At 40.3% G+C, this 22,925-nt stretch overlaps 1 protein-coding gene across 1 annotated transcript in view; it reads right to left on the reverse strand.

Moving 5' to 3' along the window:
• Window positions 1–22,925, reverse strand: part of LOC122662184 (U3 small nucleolar RNA-associated protein 25) — a 90,710-nt gene that overhangs the window by 26,099 nt on the left and 41,686 nt on the right. The window contains exons 7-9 of the mRNA XM_043857754.1: window positions 6,076–6,199; window positions 5,199–5,299; window positions 4,937–5,068 (exon numbers count right to left, since the gene is read on the reverse strand). Of these exons, the coding sequence (XP_043713689.1) occupies window positions 4,937–5,068; window positions 5,199–5,299; window positions 6,076–6,199 (357 nt within the window). The remainder of the gene's footprint in view (window positions 1–4,936; window positions 5,069–5,198; window positions 5,300–6,075; window positions 6,200–22,925) is intronic.

A 22,925-nucleotide genomic window follows, 5' to 3' on the forward strand; every position in this document is an offset into this window, starting at 1 on the left:
GGTGTCCCTAGCAGATCTATTAGCCTGACCAGGCACTATGAATCAAAGCAGTTGCTCAATCCCTGACCAATGTTGTCAGTGGAAAGTAATAAATAATATATTAGTTACAAACTCAGATATCCTATATCTTCTAACAGAGTCATTGATGTAAGCACAGCAGCAAGAGCTACACCTGAAGCTTGTTTCTCTCTCTAGTTTCCCTCTTGAGACTAGTTTTGGCCTAAGTGCCCTTTTTGTCTAAGAAGCCAGTTTGATTCAATTTTGGGGCCAATAGTTTAGTTAGACTTCTTCAGACTCAGTTGAGAAGAAAAGAGTTGAAGAGAATAGACTGACTTGTTAGAATGACAGAGGCCTTTATTTATAGAGGGAATGATGGATAATTCAAATATGGTATGCTAGCTAAGGCTGCGTCACAGTCCTTATCTAGCATACAAATATAACAAACCCAGACAATGTCTATGCAATGCCTATCCTTAAAACTCCCCTTCAAGTTGGTGCATATATATCCCGCATGCCCAACTTGAAAATAGTAAGATGGAATGACTTAGAAGTCAATCCCGTAGTGAATACATAAGCTAACTGGTTCTTTGAAGTGACAAATGGAATGCAAATTGAGCCTTGTTCAAGTTTCTCCCAGATGAAATGTCTGTCAATCTCAATATGCTTGGTCCTGCCATGCTGGATTGGGTTATGGGCTATACTGATAGCTGCCTTATTATAGCAGTAGATTCTCACAGATTCTTCAGATGTTACCCCCAAATCTTCAAGAAAAATCTTAAGCCAGATAAGCTCACACACACCTTGTAACATTGCTTGGTATTTTTGTTTCTGCACTAGATATGAATACAATTGACTGTTTTTTTTTGTTACGCCAAGTAACTAGATTTCCTCCAAGGAATGTACAATATCTCAAGGTAGAGTGCCGATCATCAATGGAGACAGCCAAGTCTGCATTGGTAAAGCATTCCAACTTCAAATGGCTATTATTGAAGAATAAATACTCTTTCCTGGTGCTGATTTCAAGTACTTTAGTATTCGGTATACAGCCTTAAGGTGATTAGTCTGGGGATCATCCAAGAAACGGCTCACAACACCCACCACATAAGAAATACCAGGTAGGGCATGGGAGAGATATATCAATCAGCCTACAAGTTGTTGATATCTTTCCTTATGTACTGGTTCACCTCCTTTGCAACCGAGTTGATGATTAACTTCAATGGGCGAGTCTGCAGGTTTACAGTCAAGCATCTCTGTCTCACTTACAAGATCTAGGTCATACATTCTTTGGGAAATGAAGATACCCTTTTTTGAACAGGCTATTTCAATCCCTAGAAAACATCTGAGAGGTCCTACATCCTTGGTCTCACACTCAGTAGACAACTGGGTTTTCAGCTGGGGGATTTCTGCATCATCATTCCCTGTATCACAATATCATCTACATAGATAATAAGGGTAGTAACTTTTTCGTCCTTGTGTTAGACAAATAATGTATGATCAATATGGCTCTGTTTATACCCAAACTGTTGCATAGCCTTCGTGAACCTTCCAAACCAAGCTTGGGGTGATTGCTTAAGACCATAGAGGGACTTCCATAAGGAACCCGGTTGATAAGAAAAGCGGCAACAAGAACCGCATCTCCCCAATAAAATTTGGGAAAGTAGGTGGTAAACATCAGGGAACGAGTGATGTCAAGGAGATGTTGATTCTTCCTTTTGGGGATACCATTATGTTATGGGGTACAAACACAAGATTTGAGACAGAATACCATACTCATCAAGGTACTCAAGGAATGAACCATCTATATACTCTGTCCCATTATCGCATCTCAAGATTTGAACTTGGACATTGAACTGAGTCTTGATCATAGTAAGAGTTAATGAACCGGCTGACTCCGAATCTGCAGCTCAAATGGAAAGGAACGAAAACGTGAAAAAACCTCAGACTTAGAGCGGAGAAGGTAAACCCAAGTCAATCGAGTACAGTTATCAATAAATAAAATAAACAATCGAAACCCACCCCTAGCAACAATTTAGATGGTCCCCATAAATCCGAATGAATAATAGAGAAAGGAATATTGCTTGTATTATCACTGGGAAAATAAGGGGACCTAATTTGTTTAGCAAGTTCACCGTTGTCACAAGTAAACTGGTTCATAGTACAATGCTTTACTAGAGATGGAAATAAATGACTCAAAGCACGGAAGGAAGGTTGACCGAGTCGACGATGCCACCGAAGTAACTAAGAGCAAGCTCTATTGCACAGAGGGTGTAAGCTGAAACTGGGGAAGATGAGGCACTGATAGCAGGGTCCAAGTAATACAGCCCATCACGTACCCTACCATACTCCCGCCCCCTCCTCTTCTTCCTGAGGGTTGGGCCTAGTCCTCCCTTGTTTGCGTTTTTCTGTTCTTTATTTTCTTCTTTGTCCCCAATTTAGTGGAGCCCCTTGTTTCTTTTCCTCTTTTTGGTAATGAATTTTATTCACCCAAAAATAAATAATTTATATATATATATATATATAGATAGATAGATAGATAGATAGATAGATAGATATGCAGGTTTGTCCACAAACTATGACTTGTAGAAAAGTTGGATATCCCAATTAGCACAGCGTGGGATCTTAAATAGGGATAGAATATATGCATATGTCTCGGAGGATGAGTAGAAAAGTGAGAAGAATCAAGGTTCTGATATGAAGTTAAACCCAAAGTGCATCAAATTGATGTAAGATCTTGAAAATTAGAGTCTAGGTTTTGAACGACAACAGCACAGAATTGCTAGAGAGTTGAAGAAAGCTAGAGAAGAGGAACAAGAGGATGACAACAAATTGCAATCACACATAGGTCACCAAGAAATCAGATTCAAATAGAGCGTGATTTCCTAGAATAATTTCCAAAAGCAATATCAAATATTTCATTCATCATACCAAATACCTTCACAATATTTAAGCTCTAACTAAACTATGACTGAAAAGTAGAAATTCCTCCACAAACTAATAACCAGCCAAATGCTTTTTGGCCATAACTTTCAAATCAACTCGGATTCAAGAGAATTTAAACTATAAGAAACATTTTGACCAAAAAAACAGTGACACAAATGGTAGTACATAGACTTGATAAGACTTCCAAATATAGAATATAGCCTACTCAAAGCAATTAAATTAGTACAACAGAAAATCCAAAACTAACATGAAATAATACCAAAATTTGTCTAGACTGAAATCTGACTCCAAATGAAAAATTAAACTCAAAATGCCAAAATTATCCTTTTCCCCTGAATATGGAAAAGGCTGTTTGGTCCAGCTAATGCAGCTAATTCATACAACATTTTACCTTAATTTTATGGCACATAGCTTCACATTTTAAGTAGATAAGTTATGTGGACCCCATAATAAATGGATCATTTCTATGATTCCCTGCTCTGCATGAGAGAGGAAGCTGGTATCATGCATTTATGAGGAACTCAGCAAGGCCTATGACTAACCAGGCCGTACTTTAACAAATCTTGGATAGCCGAGCATGAGTGCAGTACTTCAGCCTCATCACAGGCCTCAGTTTGAGTCCTAGACCATGAACTCGAGCTGATCTGCATAAAGATTCAGGTTCGGCTTCTCTGGATGGGCGTGTCCAAAAGGTTTTTCTGACTGCACACAGCACACCTAGTTGTGCCATATAGAAGGTTGGATGGGGCTGAATGGGGAGGAATCTGCACACCGCATCAATGGCAGTGTAGAGAATGGTATCATCCACATAGTGCCCACATGAGTCCCCACGGCTCATTATGTGAGAGGGCGCATGATGGAATCTGCACTTCGGCATCGCGAGGATCTTTTTCCTTATAAGCATATTCATCAATAAACTGAGAGCATAATAGGATATAATTATGAAACAGAATTATAAGACATATACTATGCAAGTATGATTCCCTGTATTGCATATGCTTTATAATCCTTTACACAAACCAATAATAGAGTTAGAATTAGTCACTTGCATATGATATAAAATAAACACACACACCATTCAATATGGCATCCACATTCCGTCCAAGCCATAAGGCGGACCAAGGCATCCAAGACGATCACCTTTCCTGCAACAAATAAGGCGTGTTGTCACCTTGAACCCTAGACTGCACTTGGGCGCCTAGGCAGCACCGCTGCAACGCCTTAACAGCTATGAAAATAAATCACTGAAACATCCAGGACTACCAGGTTGGTGCACAGAGTGCTTGGACTACCAAGAGGATGCATGCCATTAAGGGGGAGGGAGAGGATTTAATTTGAGTCCGAAGTTTAATGAGTTGGTAATACAGATCACTTTTAGATATCCCATAGATGGTTTTATCACCCTTTCATGTGGAGTACAAACCCTTTTGAGAGTGATCATCCAGATATTGCCTAAAGATTTCTACAACTCAGCTCGAGCATTTAAAAAACACAGTGGATTGTTGATTCTTTTTTTCCCTAGATATTTAAAAAAAAATTGAAACAGATCCAGAATTACTGAAAATGGGAAGGCCATTGGATGTTCTTTATAACAAATAACTCATAGGTATCCACATTTCAGAAAACTCAAAACAAATCTTGGATGAAATAGAATTAATTATTTACGCAAAAGGGAAAAAAATACAAGAGGCAATAGGAAAGGATCATGTTACCAAAATATAAAACTAGCAGTTTGTCAACTCCAATACCATACTAATCAATTAATACAGAAAATCCATGTCCATGATAGTGATACCAAGAGATTTTACAGAATAAAAAACCCTTAAGTTGGGCAGTAACAAGCATAATATATAAGCCTTTGTCACAATACGTGTATACTAAAAACCTAAGTAAGGATTCGTAAAAGTGCACAACAAATGGAATCCAACATAACAACCTTTATAAAATTAGAGCATGCAAGTTCTATAAGCTTGAAATTACAAAGCAACAATATTACCTTAGGTCGGGTAAATCCATGATCAAGAATTCCATCACCACTAACAATTTCTGCTTTCACATCTTCTTGATGCTTGGCTAATTTCTCATTGTTTTTAGTCACAAGATCTCTGGTTCTGAAAACATGATTTAACTAGAAACAAAAAAGGGGGGAAAACCCCATAGATATAGACTACCAATATAAAAATGGCATATAGAAACCAATTAACTTAAAACTACATGCAAAATGAATAGAGTCACAAGGAGGAAGAGTATCAACATACAGCATGCATAATGTATGCATCCATGATGCTTGAATCTTCTTCCATGCCTCTGAGATAGAAGGGCTTCTTGTCGCAGTGCATTATATCACGATAGGTATTGCCTAGGAAGGGGGAAACAATCGGAGTATAATCAATGCCTGCCACTACCATTCAAAAAGAACTCCTAAATTCATACCAAGTTGGATTGTTTTCAGGTCATAAAGAAATAAACTATGAAGTAACTGAGCAATTAACAGGTAATGAATGGAAAATAAGTAGAGTTGAATTTCCTCTGTAGGTAAAAGCAGCCACTGAAAACTTTGTTAAGCACTTAAGCCCAGCCCTTCCTCACCATCTCTCCATTATGTTGGTTTCCATGACCTTATGTATCACAAACAGATTTACATTGTTTCTCTCTAAGGAACTAGCTCCCTGTTGATTTGGAGGTGTTTCCGCTTTTTTGGTGTTTGTTTGTTGAAGTGACTTCTGGTGGTTGCTTGTTGTAGGAGGTGTGCTTAGTGCAGTGTGAAATAGTGATGCAAAGTCTTTCTTTTTATTTTCTGGGAGGCAATGGTATTGAATGACTGAATTTCTTCTCAAGGACTAGAAAATAGCCGTTGCCAGTCTTTTTTCCCCACACTTTTGATGTATATGTTGGGTTGTAGATATTACTCATATGATGACTTTTTGTTGTAATTGTCCACTTCCTTTTTCCTTTTTTTCTTCTTAATAGTAAACCTTTACTGCCTTCGCTATCAGAAAAGGATACAAGAAGCTCCCGGAAAGGGTTTCAACAAGATTGTGTTCTATCAATTATTAGTACAACATGATATTCAAAATAATGCAGACTGAGTTGTCTTTGTATGATAAAAATCAACTTTGAATATCTTTAACTTACAAACTGAGAAAAATAGTCTCTGCTTGGATGAATGAAAATCACTGCCATCATCTTTCTTGTAGACATCCAACCAATGCTCATATAACTTTATCTTAAGGCCATAATCAGAATTATGATCAACCTCCTGGAAAGAAAAATGAAATCCATCAACAGAGATATTAAGATCTCAAAATGAGTTGCTAGAAATGTGGATCAGATTTTAAGAGAATACAACGATACAAAGAAGAAAATAAAGGAAAAGGAGAATTGTGGTTCCAGCTAATGCAGTCATGCAATTCGGCTTTGAAACCAACCTTGCCCTTCATATGCCAGAAGTTCATTCAATATGAGGGTCCAGTAGTCCCATGACTTCCAACTACAAAGGTAAGTTTGAATCAAGTATTAATGTAGAATTCAAAGAGATCTCTGACCTCCCTAAAACACTATAGAAACCAAAAGACAAAAGGGAGAAAATTATTCAACCCTATCCAAAAGACCTTCGGATATGTTCCTTGGATATCACATATTTTGTGCTATCTTCCATGACTTGAAGAGAAACCACATGGCAGCTCCTCTTTTTTGGTTCTAGAAGAAAATTTTAATTTGAATCAAAGTTCAGCTTGCTTGCTTCCTTTTACAATGTTTAATGTTTTTAGCTTGTACCTAGATTTGGTTAAGCTGCAATGAAGATTTGATCATTATGGAATGCGATTATGTGAAACATGTCATTACAAACTTTCTTTTGGATGGATTTTGCAAATAATGTTGTGTACTTTCTTCCTTGTTCATGCCTGACGTTTGGACGTGACCAATGGTTAGAATTTTCTTCTTTCTTTTTATTCTTTTATAGCTTTCGGGGTGGGAGTAATGGCTATCAAATTACCCAAAAGCTGGATTAGAATAACAAGCAGTGATCTAAAATAGCACGTCCAATAATAACCCTAATTAGCAACAAACCAGCAACATGGTGTAGGGTGATCAGATCTGGATGCAACTCTGGTCACAGGGTCTTTTATTGAATGGGTTGCCAAAATTAGAAGTGAATACGATGGTTAGATTGGAAGATATCAAGGAGTTATGACTGAAGAAAATATAGAAGGCTACTAAAAAAACTTAGGATTAGGAACAATGAAAAAAACAGCAACTAAAGTGAAGAATAGCTAATGAAAACGAACATAGAAAGTAAAGACTGAAATTAGTAACTAAGGAAACAAAATAAGAAGGAAATGAAAAAGAAACTAGACAATGTAAGTTGCTGCTGTAGGTCACCACAAGAGAAAACAAAAACTGCTGTTACTCAGGATTCAATGGACTGGTCTGGTGGTTGTTCTTACACCATAATGAATTCTGAAACTTGAAGAAGAGGTTTAAAAATTAATAGACAGAATTGAAACTAAAGGAATAAACAAAATGGAAGAAAGAAACTGATATGCACAAGTTTAGAGAAGCAGATCGACATTGACGAAGAAAGAAGAAAAGAAGAAGTGGAAGGGAAAGGAATCAAGGGATATGACCTTGGAATCACCACCAAGGCCTACGGGAATGGCTTCAGCACCAATCCCAACCTGTTGATTCACCACAACAGGGCAGGAGCTGCATCATCAGAGTCCACGGAACAGCTTCACCAATGTACCTAGGCAAAAACCAAGTTTTTTCGATGTTCCAATCATAGGGGAGATTTATGGCCCTTGACCTTTATTTATACCTTCCATAACAATCACAAAAATAGGAAACCCCTATGTATGGTAGGAGGAATCCCTTACAACTTGGGTCTCTCTACAAAATAGAAACTATCAAGAATATTAAAAACTAGAAACTATGGCTGGACTGTAGGACACCTGCCCAGCCCTTCTAGAAACACTACTAAAATAAAGAGTACAACAACAACTAAACTAAATGGGGTTGGCTACATGGAACCTTGCAATGACAAAAGACTGATAAAGTAAAAAAAGGAAAGAACATAATAGCAATAATGACACAACTCAGCATTATTCAAACTAAATGGGATCAGTCATCAGTTACATGGATCTTTGCTCTCCAATCAGCTCTATTCGGGATCATACTTGAAACAAGACCTAAGCTATGCATGTCTTTCCTCACCACTTCTCCCAAGGTCATTTTACGCCTACTCCTAGCTCTTTTAGTGCCTTCAATCTGAATCAAGTAACTCCTACGAACTGTAGCATCCAAAGGCCTCCGTTGAACATGACCATGCCACCTCAGGCAACTCTCTCAAAGATTATCTTGAATCGGGGCTGAAGTTTTGAAAGTAGAGAGTGAAGAGAAGAGAAGAAGAGCCTTCTCAATCGTAGAGCTATTCCATTACTTTCATAGAGAAAAGGGTTTACAATATAAACATAAGAAAAGGGGTAAAACAGTAAAAGACTATCCTACATAACTTTAAAGCTAAGAAGGCTTATAATAAACTAATATCTAACACTGTCCCTCAGGCTGGAGCATATCTATCTATCATGCCCAGCTTGTTACAAATATAATCAATCCGCCCACTACCCAAAAGCTTTGTAAACACATCTGCCAGTTGCTCTCCAGAGTACTAACATGACTAAGAAGAATTAACCCATTCTGCATCTTCTCACGAAAAAAATGACAGTCCACCTCAATATGCTTTGTCCTCTCATGAAATACAGGATTGGAAGCAATATGAACTGCTGCCTGATTATCACACCATAGTTGCATAGGAACTGAAACTTTACAACCCAATTAAGACAACAATTGTTGTATCCACATCAACTCACATGTTAGGTGTGCCATAGCCTTATATTCTGACTCAGCACTAAGAACGGGCTACTACACTCTGTTTCTTGCTTTTCCAAGAAACAAGGTTTCCTCCAACAAATGTGCAATATCCTATAGTCGATCTCCTATCAGTTGGAGACACTGCCCAATCAGCATCCGAAAATCCTTCAACTCTGTTGCAACTATGATCTCGATACATTATTCCTCTACCAGGAGCCTTTTTGAGATGGCGAAGAATATGAATAACTGCATCCCAATGAGAGGTTCAAGGAGAAGAAAGAAATTGACTCAGCACACTAACAGGGAAAGCAATATCTGGTGGGGGAACTGTTAGATAGTTCAACTTACCCACCAGTCTTCGATACCTCTTCGGATCATCAAGAACATCTCCCCCTTCTGTAGTGAGTTTCACATTGTGATCCATAGGAGAGTCAATAGGCTTAGACCCAAGCACGCCTGTTTCAGTGAGTAAGTCCAAAACATACTTCCTCTAAGAAAGAATCCCTTTTGAGATTGAGCTACTTCAATTCCCAGAAAGTACTTCAACTAGCCCAAATCTTTAGTCTGAAATTTTTGCTGTAGATATAACTTCAAATCCACAATACCTGTTGAATCATCACTAGTAACGATAATATCATCAACATAAACTATCATAAAAATCCTTCTTACAATTGATTGCCTATAGAAGAAAGAATGATCACCACTGCATCTGGATAAGCCAAATTCCAGAACAACTTCAGTAATGTACTTAATATTATGACTTAAGTTATGACTTACGAGTCATTCACTTTATGTTTCCAACTTCTAAGTCAATTTACTTGTTTAAACTGCTTATTAATCATTAAAATTAACTAAGTTATACATTAGGATTCAACCGTACATTGCCAATCAATGGTGCAAATCCAAAACACCACTTTGGGTGACTATTTTGCAATTTGAACATTTAAATGTGTTTATATAGCCTAAAATAGGGTTTCCATGAAGTTTCAGGCCTTAACTTGGCCTAAAACCCACCGAAATGACCTACCGAAACATAACAGAAAAAATGCAAAATTTCGACCGGATATTTCGGTCAGCCCGAAACACCCAAACGAAACGAGTTTTCGAACTATGCCCACTACCCATGCATTAAAATGGTAAGACTGGATTGGGCCACAACACCATATATTAATCTCTCTAAACCGTTCGGCTTACCACCGCTAGTTGTGCAGCTTCAGCCTTCTTTTAGTTTATTTTTAATAAATCAGCTTCATCCATATTGAAAGCCAAAAGGGCAGTGAAACTGTCTTTTGAATATCCAAGGGAAAGTCTGACTCTTCTTCATATAGCACATCTGAGATATTTCCTTTTATTTAACCCCAACCCACCCCACCCCCCTCCCCAAAAAAAAAAAAAAAAAAAAACTCAGTTCCTCCTTTCACAGTAGGACTTCATCCAGTGAATAACCTTTTCTATTCACACCTAAATAACCCTTCAAGTTCTTCATTCTTCACGAGTCCACTCTCTATATGAGAAATGTGGGCAATTGCATCTCCTTAAATGAACAGAAAATGGCTCCAAAACCTCTCTCGAACAGGCCACCCAACCAGCTCAAAGCCAGTTGAACAGCAATAGGATGGAGCAGTGTCGGTTGTTTTACCCTGATTTCTTCTTAAGTGTGGGTTGGGTGTAGGGTGCAAATGGTTTCATGTGGTGCTTCAGTTATTGAGTTTTGCGGTGTTGTCTGTGTCCTGTTTTGCAGTAGGGTTCGGGTTTGGCTGTGTTTTCCAAAGGGTGGTTTCATGCCTTTTTCTACCTTTATTTCGTCTGGTTCCTTGGGGTGAGCTTCCCTCCCCCCCCCCCCTTCAATAAATTTGTTTGTTGCTAATGGTAGGGAACCCACAATGCTATTTTTGTAGGCCGTTCAATCCCAACTTTTTTTTTTCTCTTTCAACCTCGTTCTTTTGTCTCCTGTTCTATCCTTCTCTCTCCCCTAATCATAGAACCTTTTTTTTATTTTTTTGTGGGGGGGGGGGGGGGAGGTGTTGGGTCAGGGAATTAGTAGGCTAGGAAACAACTGAATATTGTTAGCGACAAAGGGGGAAGAACAGGAAACTGGCTAGAAATGGCCCCAACCTACCCCTGCCCCCGGAATAACAACAGCCACAACACAATGACAGGCTGATCCACCCCACAACAGCCACTGTCAAGCATCAACAACTCAGAACAAGGAGAGACCCACTCTCCATCACTCCAAGCCACAGCCTGAAATTAACATAGGAAAGGGGGGAGAACAGAGACCAAAATGTCATTCTCAACTAAAAGCTTCATTACTTTGTCAACACAGCTTAATGTAAATATCAGCAAGATCATCAATTCCCAGTCTGTCCCTATTCTCCGCCCTGCGAAAGAATACTATTTGTGAAAAAAACTATGACCGGCATATTTTCACCTCAAGAGTGTTAGATGCAGCACCTCAATTTAATGGTGGTGATTCAACCAAAAAAGATGTGAATACTCTACACCCTTTTTCATATGATGCATTATGAATTTTTTAAGTTTCTTCACCAATTATTTAATAACGGTGTTCCTCCCTGACTATGGATCATGGGGGGTCAAATGCAGGAGCATACTGAGATCCAAATAAACACCTAGGACTTGCTCCACACAGTCTAGAATCGATTTTTTTAAATTAGGGGTAAAATTCAAAATTTATTTTTTGCTAGTTGTGGGTCATAATGTATTAACGTTGGGAAATAAAAATTGTTCTTTCCTTTAATTTATTTCTTGAAAAAAAAAGTGGGTCAAGGCATGGTGGGCTAGTTTATTAATATAATTAATTTAGATTTTTTAAAGTGAAAGTCTTATTTAACTACTATTGTTAGAGACTAGATTAGAACAGTCCTATGTCTGTTATCTTCTTAAATTTTAAGCCTATCAATACTGGTGTACACCCCCTAGGATTTTAGTGGATTGAAAAGATAAAGTTCAAAGTGGTACACTGCTGGGTTTGTAGCTTATGGTTGCCTTGTGTTGCTGATCTCTCTCTCTCTCTCTCTCTAGAATCTAGATTGATTTGACTATCAGAGCAGAGATACTATTTTTTAGGCTAATAATCTCCTCTTTCTCTCCTATTTGGCTCTTCCAATAGCTATCAACAACCTGCTTTCATCACCTATTTGCTTTAATGATTTCTCATATTTCCATTATTCTTCTTCTTATTCTGTTACCAATCTTCAATAAATCTGCTCTCACTAGATTAGGACATCCATATCCCAAATAGCATCCGCCATATAACTAGGGATGTCAACGGATAGTCAAAAATCCGAATTCAATTAGCATTCAATCCGATTAGAGGTATCCGTATCCGGAAAATCACTATCCGAGAACTATCTGTATCCATCTGATAATAAATCGGATACGAATTCGGATATCCCAATTTCTGACCGGATACTATCCGATCCAATTAACTCCCCAATAATATATGTCAATAATAAAGGAAAAAGAAGAAGAAGAAGAAGAGAAATCGAGAGGAAGAAGAGGAAAGGAGATGTGCAACTTGGGAGTTACACAATATGTGTAATCTCCCTCAATACTTCATTATATATTCAGTGAAGGGCAAAACAGGAAAACACTAGAGACATAAAGAATAAAGACCTAGACAAAAATACCCCTCACATATCCCGGTATTAGTGAAGGCACTAATACCGAGCCTTGTACACTTCACGATAACACTCTCCCTCAAGCTGGAGCATAGATATTAATCATGCCCAGCTTGTTACAAACGTAATCCACTCTTACACTCCCCAAAGACTTTGTGAACACATCTACAAGTTGTTCTCCTGTACGAACATGATCAGGAGAAATCAATCCTTGTCATAGCTTCTCTCGATCAAAATGACAGCCAACTTCAACGTGTTTCGTCCTTTCATGAAACACCGGATTTGAAGCAATACGGACAGCAGATTGATTGTCACACCACAGTTTCATTGGAGGACCATCAACAAAGCCAAGTTCAACCATTAACTGTTTCACCCACATCAGCTCACAGGTAACATGTGCCATAGCCCTATACTCTGACTCCACTGGAATGAGCAACTATTGTCTGTTTCTTGCTCTTCTAGGACACCCAATTTCCACCAATAAACACACAATAACCTGTAGTAGACCTCCTATCAACCGGAGACCCTGCCCAATCAGCATCTAAAAAACCCTCTATCCGCCCATGGCCATGATCACTGTAGAGAAGACCATGTCCAGGAGCCTTTTTAAGATAGCGTAAATATGCATAACAGCCTCCCAATGAGATGTCCGAGGAACAGACAATAACTGACTCACCACACTAATTGGAAAGGCTATATCAAGCATAGTCACGGTTAGGTAATTCAACTTTCCAACAAGCCTCCGATACTTCTCTGGATCAGGCAAGACATCCCCACCATCTACAATAAGCTTCAAATTGGGATCCATAGGAATATCTAAAGGTTTCGAACCCAACATTCCTATCTCTGATAGAAGATCAAGAACATATTTTCGTTGTGAGAGCGAAATTCCTTTCTTTAACTGAGCAACTTCCACACCCAAAAAATATTTCAACCTTCCCAGGTCCTTGGTCTGAAATTTCTACTGCAAATGTGTCTTCAAACCTTCAATACCAGAAACATCATCTCCTATGATGACTATATCATCAACATAAACCACAAGATATAATTTTTCCGCATCAGAACAACGGAAAAATACAGAATGATCACTATCACACCATGTCAGCCCAAAATCTAACACAACCTTAGTGAATCTGCCGAACCACGCTCTAGGGGACTGTTTCAGCCTATACAGAGACTTTTTCAACTTACACACCAAACCAGACTCCCCCTGAGCAACAAACCCAGGAGGTTGCTCCATATAAACCTCTTCATGCAAATCGTCATGCAAGAACGCATTCTTGATATCGAGCTGATATAAGGGCCAATGGTAAGTGGCAGCAAGAGATATCAAAATTTGAACAGAAGTAAGCTTTGCCACAGGAGAAAACATATCCAAGTAATCCACACCATATACTTGGGCATAGCCCTTTGCAACAAGGCGGGTCTTCAAGCGAGCCAACGACCCATCAGGGTTCACTTTCACGACATACACCCATCGACAACCAATAGCTGATTTACCTGAAGGTAAGGGAACAAGATCCCAAGTCTGATTTTCTTCTAATGCCAACACTTCCTCATTCATAGCAGTCTGCCAACCAGGACTAGATAATGCCCCTGCGATAGACTTAGGAACAAGATGAGTTTCAACAGTGTGTAAACAAGAATGAAAGGTGGAAGACAAACCATCATAGGAAACAAAGTTAGAAATGGGGTGTAGGTACAAGCCCGAACCCCCCTTACGATGAGCAATAGGAATATCGAGATCAGAAGGAGGTTCCAAAGGAGAAGAATCATTACCTATTACAGGATATGTTGGCAACGAAGGAGATGGTGCAGAAGTCGATGTAGCGGGGGTCCAAGCACATAATTTCCATTGGTGACGTTTAAACACAATAGGTTGAGGTGCCGGTGATGAGACTGCCTGCGGAGCATGGTGAACAATAGACTGAACAATAGAAACGGGAAGATCATCATCCAAGTCAGACACAATACCAAACGAACTATCATACGGTGTAGACTCAAAGAAAGAGACATCAGCTGTAACAAAGTATTTCCGCAACTCAAAAAAATAACAACGATAACCCTTTTGGGTACGAGAATAACCAACAAACAGACACTTGAGAGCCTTTGGATCCAACTTGGAAACACCAAGACGATAAGAAGAGAAATCGAGAGGCATAGATCGAGAACTTGTGAGATCTCGGCTTTCTCGGTTTTTGGAAAAGCCGAGACGAGACTGTCTGCGAGTCTCAAAAGTGCAATATCTCAGCGAGATCTCGGATCTCGGTTTCGACCCTTTTTTTACCCCACCTACCACTTAAATACCTTACCTAACTTGCCAAAACTTGACATATCTCGCGCCGAGATCTTGGATCTCGGGTTGACCCAAAGTTGAGGCTTCGAGTTGGGGAAAAAAAATGCACCAACTCGGCGAGATCTCAACTCGTCTCAATTTTTCCAAGAGCCGAGTTGGTACCGAGACCCGAGTTTTAGTACCTTGTCGAGAGGAAGAAAAGAGGAGATGTGCAACTTGGGAGTTACACAATATGTGTAATCTCCCTCAATACTTCATTATATATTTAGTAAAGGGCAAAACAGGAAAAAATTAGAGAGAAAAAGAATAAAGACCTAGACAAAAATATCCCTCACATATCTCGGTATTAGGGAAGGCACTAATACCGAGCCTTATACACTTCACGATAACAATATACATAATATATTATAATTTATATGTATTATAGTAACTTGATATACATTATAAAATATTTTATTGATCATGATTACCGACGAAAGTTTGTTATACCCACACCCGAGGTCCTAATAAATTATTATTATCCTTGTGACGTGTAGATGATGCTGCCACGCATACTGGTGAGCTATTCTCGATGGTGGTCAAGCCCAGCTACAAGATCATTGATTTCAGCATAGGTTTGCCCGTCCAAGAAAGATTCCTCAATCGGGAGTGGGGGAAATTCGTCGATGGTGACTTCACCGATTACCCTCCTAGTACAAGCCCTAAGAGCAAAGAGTAACGAAGGAAACACCCCGTGTCGTGCCATATCGACACTTTACTCCTCGATGAAGTTTGCATCGAAGTGGGGAAGCTCTTCGGGATCACGGGGCACAATCCGTGATGGACGAGGGGTAAGTTACTAACCCTATTTATTACTTGTTACTACCCTCTCTAAGTCCTTGAAGTACGGGCCAAAGCCCGGGCCTTTTTAAAGTGTGTTAAGTCCTCTTCTTGGCATCGGATGAAGGGGCAGATGCAAAGTCACTGGTTGCATCTGATGCTGCTATCAAGCCTCTATTGAGTGAGACTTTGTGTGGGGTCCACATGCCCGTGTCTAGGGTGTTGCTGGTGTCCCCGGGCATGGCCAACTCATACCCTAGCTCCCCTTTACCTTAATGACCTCTTAAGTGGGCCCTAGTGGGCCCATAAGGCCCAAGTCATGCCTTAAGTGAGTTTATTGTGTTGTGAGCCTTAGGGGACCCTAATGAAACAGACCCTAAGTGGGGTATTGCTATAAAGGAGGTAAGTGAGACTATTCATTAGTCTTTGTCCATTCCTACCTAACCAAATCGTAAAAGAGAGGGAGCGTTAAGAAGAAAGAGAGAAAGCAAGGAGAAGGAGGAGAGAGGGTGGTGGGTGGAGCTTGGCCCCACAAGGAAGGCTGCTCTTGGAGCTCATTGATTGGGCTTCCACCTTCTTGACTTGGTAAGACCCCTAGCAATCGATCCTCTCCCTTCCTCTAGATCTCTTTGGGTTTTTTGGGACATTGATGATTGGTCTGGACCTAGGGTTCCCCTTAGAACCCAAGGTATGACCCTAGCTTATATTTGAGACCTTATTATGGATGGTTACCCTCTTGTTACATCCATTAAGACCTCTACTTGATCACCTTTAACCTTAGGGTTTCAAACACCGAAGAGGAACCCTAGTTTTTAGCATTCTTGAGGTTTGATCTTTTGAATCCCTCAACCTTTGAACGTATTGTGTTTCTAAGACCTTAATGCACCCTAGGACACCCCCTCCCTAACCTTTGGAGCTTGGGAACTCAAGTGGAACAATTGGGTTAAAAAAACCCTTTTAAAAATTATGTTTAACAAGCATCGGAGGCACGGTCGGATCCACACCTGTGCGAGAATCCGTACTTGGATCCGATCCATCCTACATAGACACAAGCATCGGAGGCATGGTCGGATCTAAGGTTCCCCTTGAATCCGTACGTGGATCCGATGTTTCCTGCTGGTTTGCTTGCATCGGAAGCACGGTCGGATCCAAGGTTTCCCATGAATCCATATATGGATCCGATGATGCTGTCAAGGCCTGTAACCCTTGTAACCTATGGGGCTTCGCTATGGGGACCTTCCCTACCTCTTCTAATACTCTTACACACTTCCCTAGGCATTCTTACACGTACGAAAGGGTGATACAAATGGGAATCGATACGTGAATACAAGTTCTAAAACAAACCATCGGTGAGTGGGTTTGGGTGACTGTTTGGGTTTGTTCATTAATACTTCTACATGTATATTGTTGCTTGCATCATTATGGGCATAATTGCATATTTGCATTAATTCTTACTTGATGATGATGATGATGATGATGATGATGTGGATTATGTTGGGTTACGATGCCGGGAAGTACCGGTACCGGAACCCCAGGATTTTGTGAATTTGAAATTGCATGTCATGAACCCCAGGATTTTGTAAATTTGAAATTGCGTGTCATTCTTGCTTGTATGCGTCGTGTTGTGCTGGTACCCGAGTGTTAGATGGAATGGGACATTGATACACCCGGAATACCCCTTGACATGATAGGATTCATGTAGTATATCTGTAGTGGTTAGGTTCAATTCCCTATGCTACGACCCTTACCAATAGGGGTTTAGGTATTAGGTAGCCAGAGCACCTACTGCCTGTGGAGACTTTGAGAGGCCAGGCTAGGGGTAGTAATGGTTATCAGGGTCTGCCTCTGGGTGCAATGAGGCTACGGCCGGCACGGGCCCCAAGGTAATAACTGAAGATTCCCTGTGGCGAGAATGGAAGAACCGACAGTGTCTCCCGAGTTATTGCAGATTTGCAGTAACATATACCCTTGGACTAGAATTTTGTGTTAGGTGGCAAATGGTTAATAATATCATGTACCATGGACTATCTGTGACATTGTGTGTATGTGCATCCCCATCCCCTCACTAGCTCAGTGGAGCTAACCCTCTTTGTGTACACTATTTTAGATATTGTTGCAGGTGATGCATATTTTGCTAGACTCGAGGTTCAGGTCTCGAAGTATGATGATATTGGTACTAATGACCTAGAGGTTGTGACTGAGGAGCACAACAATGGATGTCCTTGTGATGACTGTGCCTACGGACCTTATTGATACTTGGGACTCGTTCCCTCATTTTTATTCTTTTGGGGCTTCAACCCCTTGTATAAACATTATTGTTATATGTGTATTTTGAGTAGTTACGTCATGGTCAGTCGGGTAAACAGTAATAGAACTCATTCATGTAACACTCAGCCGGTTGAACATATTGTAACTGCTATTTAAACACTTCCGCATATTCTGATCATTTTGGAAATGTAATATTATTTCCTTTACCGCACTCTGATGTTAATGTAAATTGATGTTAGTTTATGGCTATGGCTTAGGACACTGTATCTGTGATCCTGATAGCTTATTGGGATGACACGTGTCGTCCTAATCGCACCCTCTAATATTATTATATTCCTTATTAGGATAGGGACGTGATACAGTTGACCACTATTCCCACACTCTTTCCCACCACCTCACTTTTAATTCCCTGTTTTTATTTTAAATTACCCCCACAACCCCACTACTTACTTTTAAATTGCCCCATTATAACCTGAAGTTCGTAGGAGGTTTCTGGATTCCTCCGGTCTTGTACGGTTCTATTAGGTTTTTCTGTTCATTGCTCTCTTCTTCAGCACTGGCCACTGCAGATTTTGAGTTTGAATCCTCTGATACTTTGTTGGTGGCCTAGCATGCATCTTATTCGCAAATGCGGAGATCGGAGATCGGAGCGGACCGATCATCAATACAACATTCCGGCTCTTCTTTGTATTTTCTGATGTTGAATGGCTTTCTTGCTCTGTTTTCTGTACTACATGAGTACCTGTCTCTCAGGTCTCTAATTGATCATCGGAAAGTTGACTCTGCTCCGCTACTGCACTCCGCTAAAGAAAAGAGGTCACACTGGGATTTTAAGCATCACCGCAAGCAACGTTTTAAAGCTAGGATCAAGTGGGGAGACTGAACATGATCTGAAGTTCCAATTGTAAGAACTGTCATGAGGTTTTCTTCAGAAAGAAACCCACAAAAGAAAAAAGAGTGAAACAGAGAGGGCGAGGGAGAGGAAGGATTGGATTACGGTTATGATTACAGTGATGATGGAAGAAACTGAGAAATGAAGACAAAAGAGAGCATGCTTCTAGCTTTGTAAGCGAATCGAACCGAATAATATCCGGATAACCGATTGAAAATGAATTCGAATTTGATCCTAGTTTTTATATGTCCGGCGGATATTTAACCAAATTCGGATAGTATATTTGCCAAACGAATTCGACCACAAACATTGTGATATCAGTACCGAATTCGATCCATTTACATCCCTACATATAACCTACCCTAATGCGAACCCGAGAGGGTAAGCAAGCTAAGATCAAATCTGGAAGAGGGTTCTGATCTAGATCTGGTTTGAGTGGGTTATGGGTAGGTATGATGGAGGTTGATGGAGGGTGGCTGCAGGGAATGGATGCTGGAGATGATGAGGATGATGATAGTTGAAGATTAAGATATATAGATAGGTGGCAGCCTAAAGTCCCACAGAGATCACGATCGAAGGAGTCCCACCTTGATCACACTTGAGTCTCACAAGCAAAAGTTCTCAAAGAGAGCAATTTGTTTTCAATTCATGGTTGATTAAAGAGGCTCCCACGGTTTCTCTTTATATAACCCAAGTGTGGAGACTAAATGCCGCATGAAACCACAAATTACATTAAAGTGACTTTTGGGATTCCAAGACAAAAGTAATTCCCAAGAAGTCAAATTGAAAAGACCTAAGCCACAATTAAAATTTAGCACTAGACTCTAGACTACTACTTTGGAAACTGAAAAAGACCAAGTTCTAGGAATAAGAAAAGGCTCATAAACTTGCCTGGGAATATAAAAAACCAGCACTAAAAACTAGGAGATACACTAGTGGCTATTAGACATGTACCTAGAAACATGAAAGGACTCTTAAATAAACCTAGGAAATATGAAAAGACTCTTTGAACTTCATAACTACATAACAGAACTTGTTGAAGCCGTTGCCATGTGGACCCTACTTCCAAAGAGCATGGAAGGGCTAGGCCTTGGGCTGGGTCAGCAGAACGATGATGCCCTGCATCAATTCTCCCCTTCTTAGGAAAAACTCAACCTCGAGTTTTGTAAAGAAGGAATAATCTTCATGTGATGAATGTCCAGCTTCAGCCCATAATAAGATTCTGGCATCTCACAAACATAGGGAATGAAGTCTGTGAGACGTGGTCCTTTCTCCTCGGAGAACTTGGTGGAATCCTAAACTCTATATGCTCAACATCTGGATCAATCTCAGCGGTGAAGGGTGTTTCCAAAGAGTCCTCAGGAACTTTTGTGTCACCCTCCAACTCAACTGTATTGTAAAGTTCCTGAATCACGACCTCATCGTGCACTGTTTCAACCTCTTCAGTGTAGGCCTCTACAGTAGAATCTTCAAACACTGTCTCTTCCTTGTCATTGCCCAAGTGCTGGATTTTCTTCCTTGGCTTCAGGCTCCGCTTCTTTTAAGTAATTTTGTTTCATCTTCCTTTGTTGATTCAATCGAATAGGCATTCTATCAACTTCCTTTGGCAATGTAACTTTGAGTTGAGCCTTCATCGGAATATTGTGGTGTTAAACTGCCAATAGTCTCTCTCACTAGCGAACTGAACTTCACATATGGCCGCTGGAAATTCTCTTCAGCTTTAAGGCTACATTTGGTAATGGTCAACAAAACGTTCTTATGTGTTCTTTCGTTCTCCAAGAACAGAAAAACAGGTAATGATGTTTGGCATTTCGGTTTGTTCTATCGTTCTTAAAGAACGAACCGGGCAAGGAAGAGGTCTGTGGAACGGGTTTTACAGAACACCTCAGAGGTGTTTTTTATTCTCAAGAACAACTTACAACAGCACAATATGAACCAAAAAACTGATGAAACCCGACATTTGAGCACGACCTTCACATCATCTCACATCGTCTCTGTCGTTGGGAGAGAGGAACTCCACCTTCACAAATCTCAAAGGCCCCGGTGCCGATTCTGGTTCTGGCGGCGTCGCCTTTTCTTTCTTCTCTTCCTTCACTTACTCCACCAGTGCCGACTCTGCAACATCACTAGCCTTCGGCTTCAGGGGCTCTTTTGTCACTACTGGTGCCGGCGCCTCGACAGTAGCTTCTACAGTAGCATTCAGCTTTTCCTCAGCAAGGGCAGGGGCTTGTTCAGTCTCGGCCTTCTTCTCCTCCTCTGCAACCTTCTCTTCGTCCTTCGCCGCTGGTGGAGGCGGTGGAGGAGCTGTGAAGTCGTTGTTGTTAAGGGCGTCTTGGATGAGCTGCTTCAGATATTCAAGAGCCTTCTTCTCTGGATCAGGAAGATCGGAAACGACGTTTCTCTCCTCCTGGAAAGTAACTGTTAACAGAACACGATGGGAAGAAATGCTTGAGTGAGTAATGATCACCCCAAGCTCTTCTATTTATAATATTGAAAAGAGAAGACAGAATTACAAATAGGCGATGTGGGACTAAAACCCACATAGCCGACTAAACAACTTAAGAATATAAAAGACAAATATACCCTTTTGAGTTTGACTACTCAACACTCCCCCTCAAGTTGGTGCATAGATAACACACATGCCCAACTTGACCAAATTAGGAAGAAACATCTTTCCACTCAATTATTTAGTAAAGACATCAGCAAGTTGATCACTTGACTTCACAAAAGGTATACAAATCTGTCCACTTTCCAACTTTTCCTTGATGAAGTGTCTGTCAATCTCCACATGCTTGGTACGGTCATGTTGTACTGGATTGTGGTTAATGTTGATTGTTGCTTTGTTGTCACAGTACAACACCATTGGACGATGAACAGAACCACTAAGATCTTGGAGTAGACTTTGAAGCGCCACAATAACTCACAAATTCCTTGAGCCATAGCACAGAACTCTACTTCAGCACTAGATCTTGCCACTACATTCTGTTTTTTTACTACGCCATGTGACAAGATTACCTCCAACAAACATGCAATACCCTGAAGTAGATTTTCCATCAGGATTACCACCCCAGTCCGCATCTATGTAAGCTTCAATACGAAGATGATCATGCGGGGACAAGAAAATTCCTTTTCCTGGAACTGACTTCAAGTAGTGGAGGATACGAAGAACAGCATCCATATGGTTGGAGTAGGGATCATGCATGAACTAACTGACAAGGCTTACCACAAATGCAATGTCTGGTCTTGTGTGAGAGAGATAAATCAATTTTCCCACCAACTGTTGATAACGGCCCTTATCAACGAGAGTACCATCTTTCTCTTGCAGACGAGTATTGGCTTCCAAAGGACTATTACAAGGACGACAACCCAACAAACCAGTCTCCGAAAGCAGGTCCAAGATCCTTTATTTCAAATTCTCGTCCCAAGAGAAGTTTCAATTTAGAAACTTCATCAGCATCATTAACAGCTACAACTATGTCGTAGACATAGACAATAAGAAGAGTTATCTTATCTCCGCGATGCTTGATGAAAAATGTGTGGTCAGCATTGCTCTGTTTGTACCCCCTACAGAGATCATGGCTCTATGGAATCTCCCAAACCTAGCTCGAGGAGATTGCTTCAGCCCACACAATGCGCGCTTCAGTCTGCAAACCTTCCCATAAGCTTTTTCAGAAGAAAAACTTGAAGGAATCTCCATATAGACTTCTTCCAGCTCCCCATGAAAAAAAGGCATTTTTCACATCTAATTGGTGCAAGTCCTAGCCCAGATTAACAACATATGATAATAGGACTTGGACACTATTCAACTTTGTAATTAGGGCAAAGGTCTCCTGGTAGTCAATCCCATAGGTTTGAGTAAACCCCTTAGCGACAAGTTTAACCTTGTATCTATCAACTAATCCATCCACCTTCTGCTTGACAACAAATACCCATTTACAGCCAATTGGTTTCTTACCCGAAGGAAGAACCACTAGCTCCCATGTCTCATTTTTGGATAAGGCTTTCATTTCCTCCATCATGGCTGCTTTCCCTTTTGGATCTGCAATTGCCTCCTGCCACTTCTGTGGTATAGAAATAGAGGACAGAGAAGATACAAAAGTGCAATATGAAGGAGATAAGGAGTCATATGAAACAACATGAGAGGTGGGATGTTGGGTACAAGACCTAATGCCTTTACGAACAGCAATAGGAAGATCAA

This window comes from Telopea speciosissima, chromosome 5 (genome assembly GCF_018873765.1).
Source record: "Telopea speciosissima isolate NSW1024214 ecotype Mountain lineage chromosome 5, Tspe_v1, whole genome shotgun sequence".
NCBI classification, from domain to species: Eukaryota; Viridiplantae; Streptophyta; class Magnoliopsida; order Proteales; family Proteaceae; genus Telopea; species Telopea speciosissima.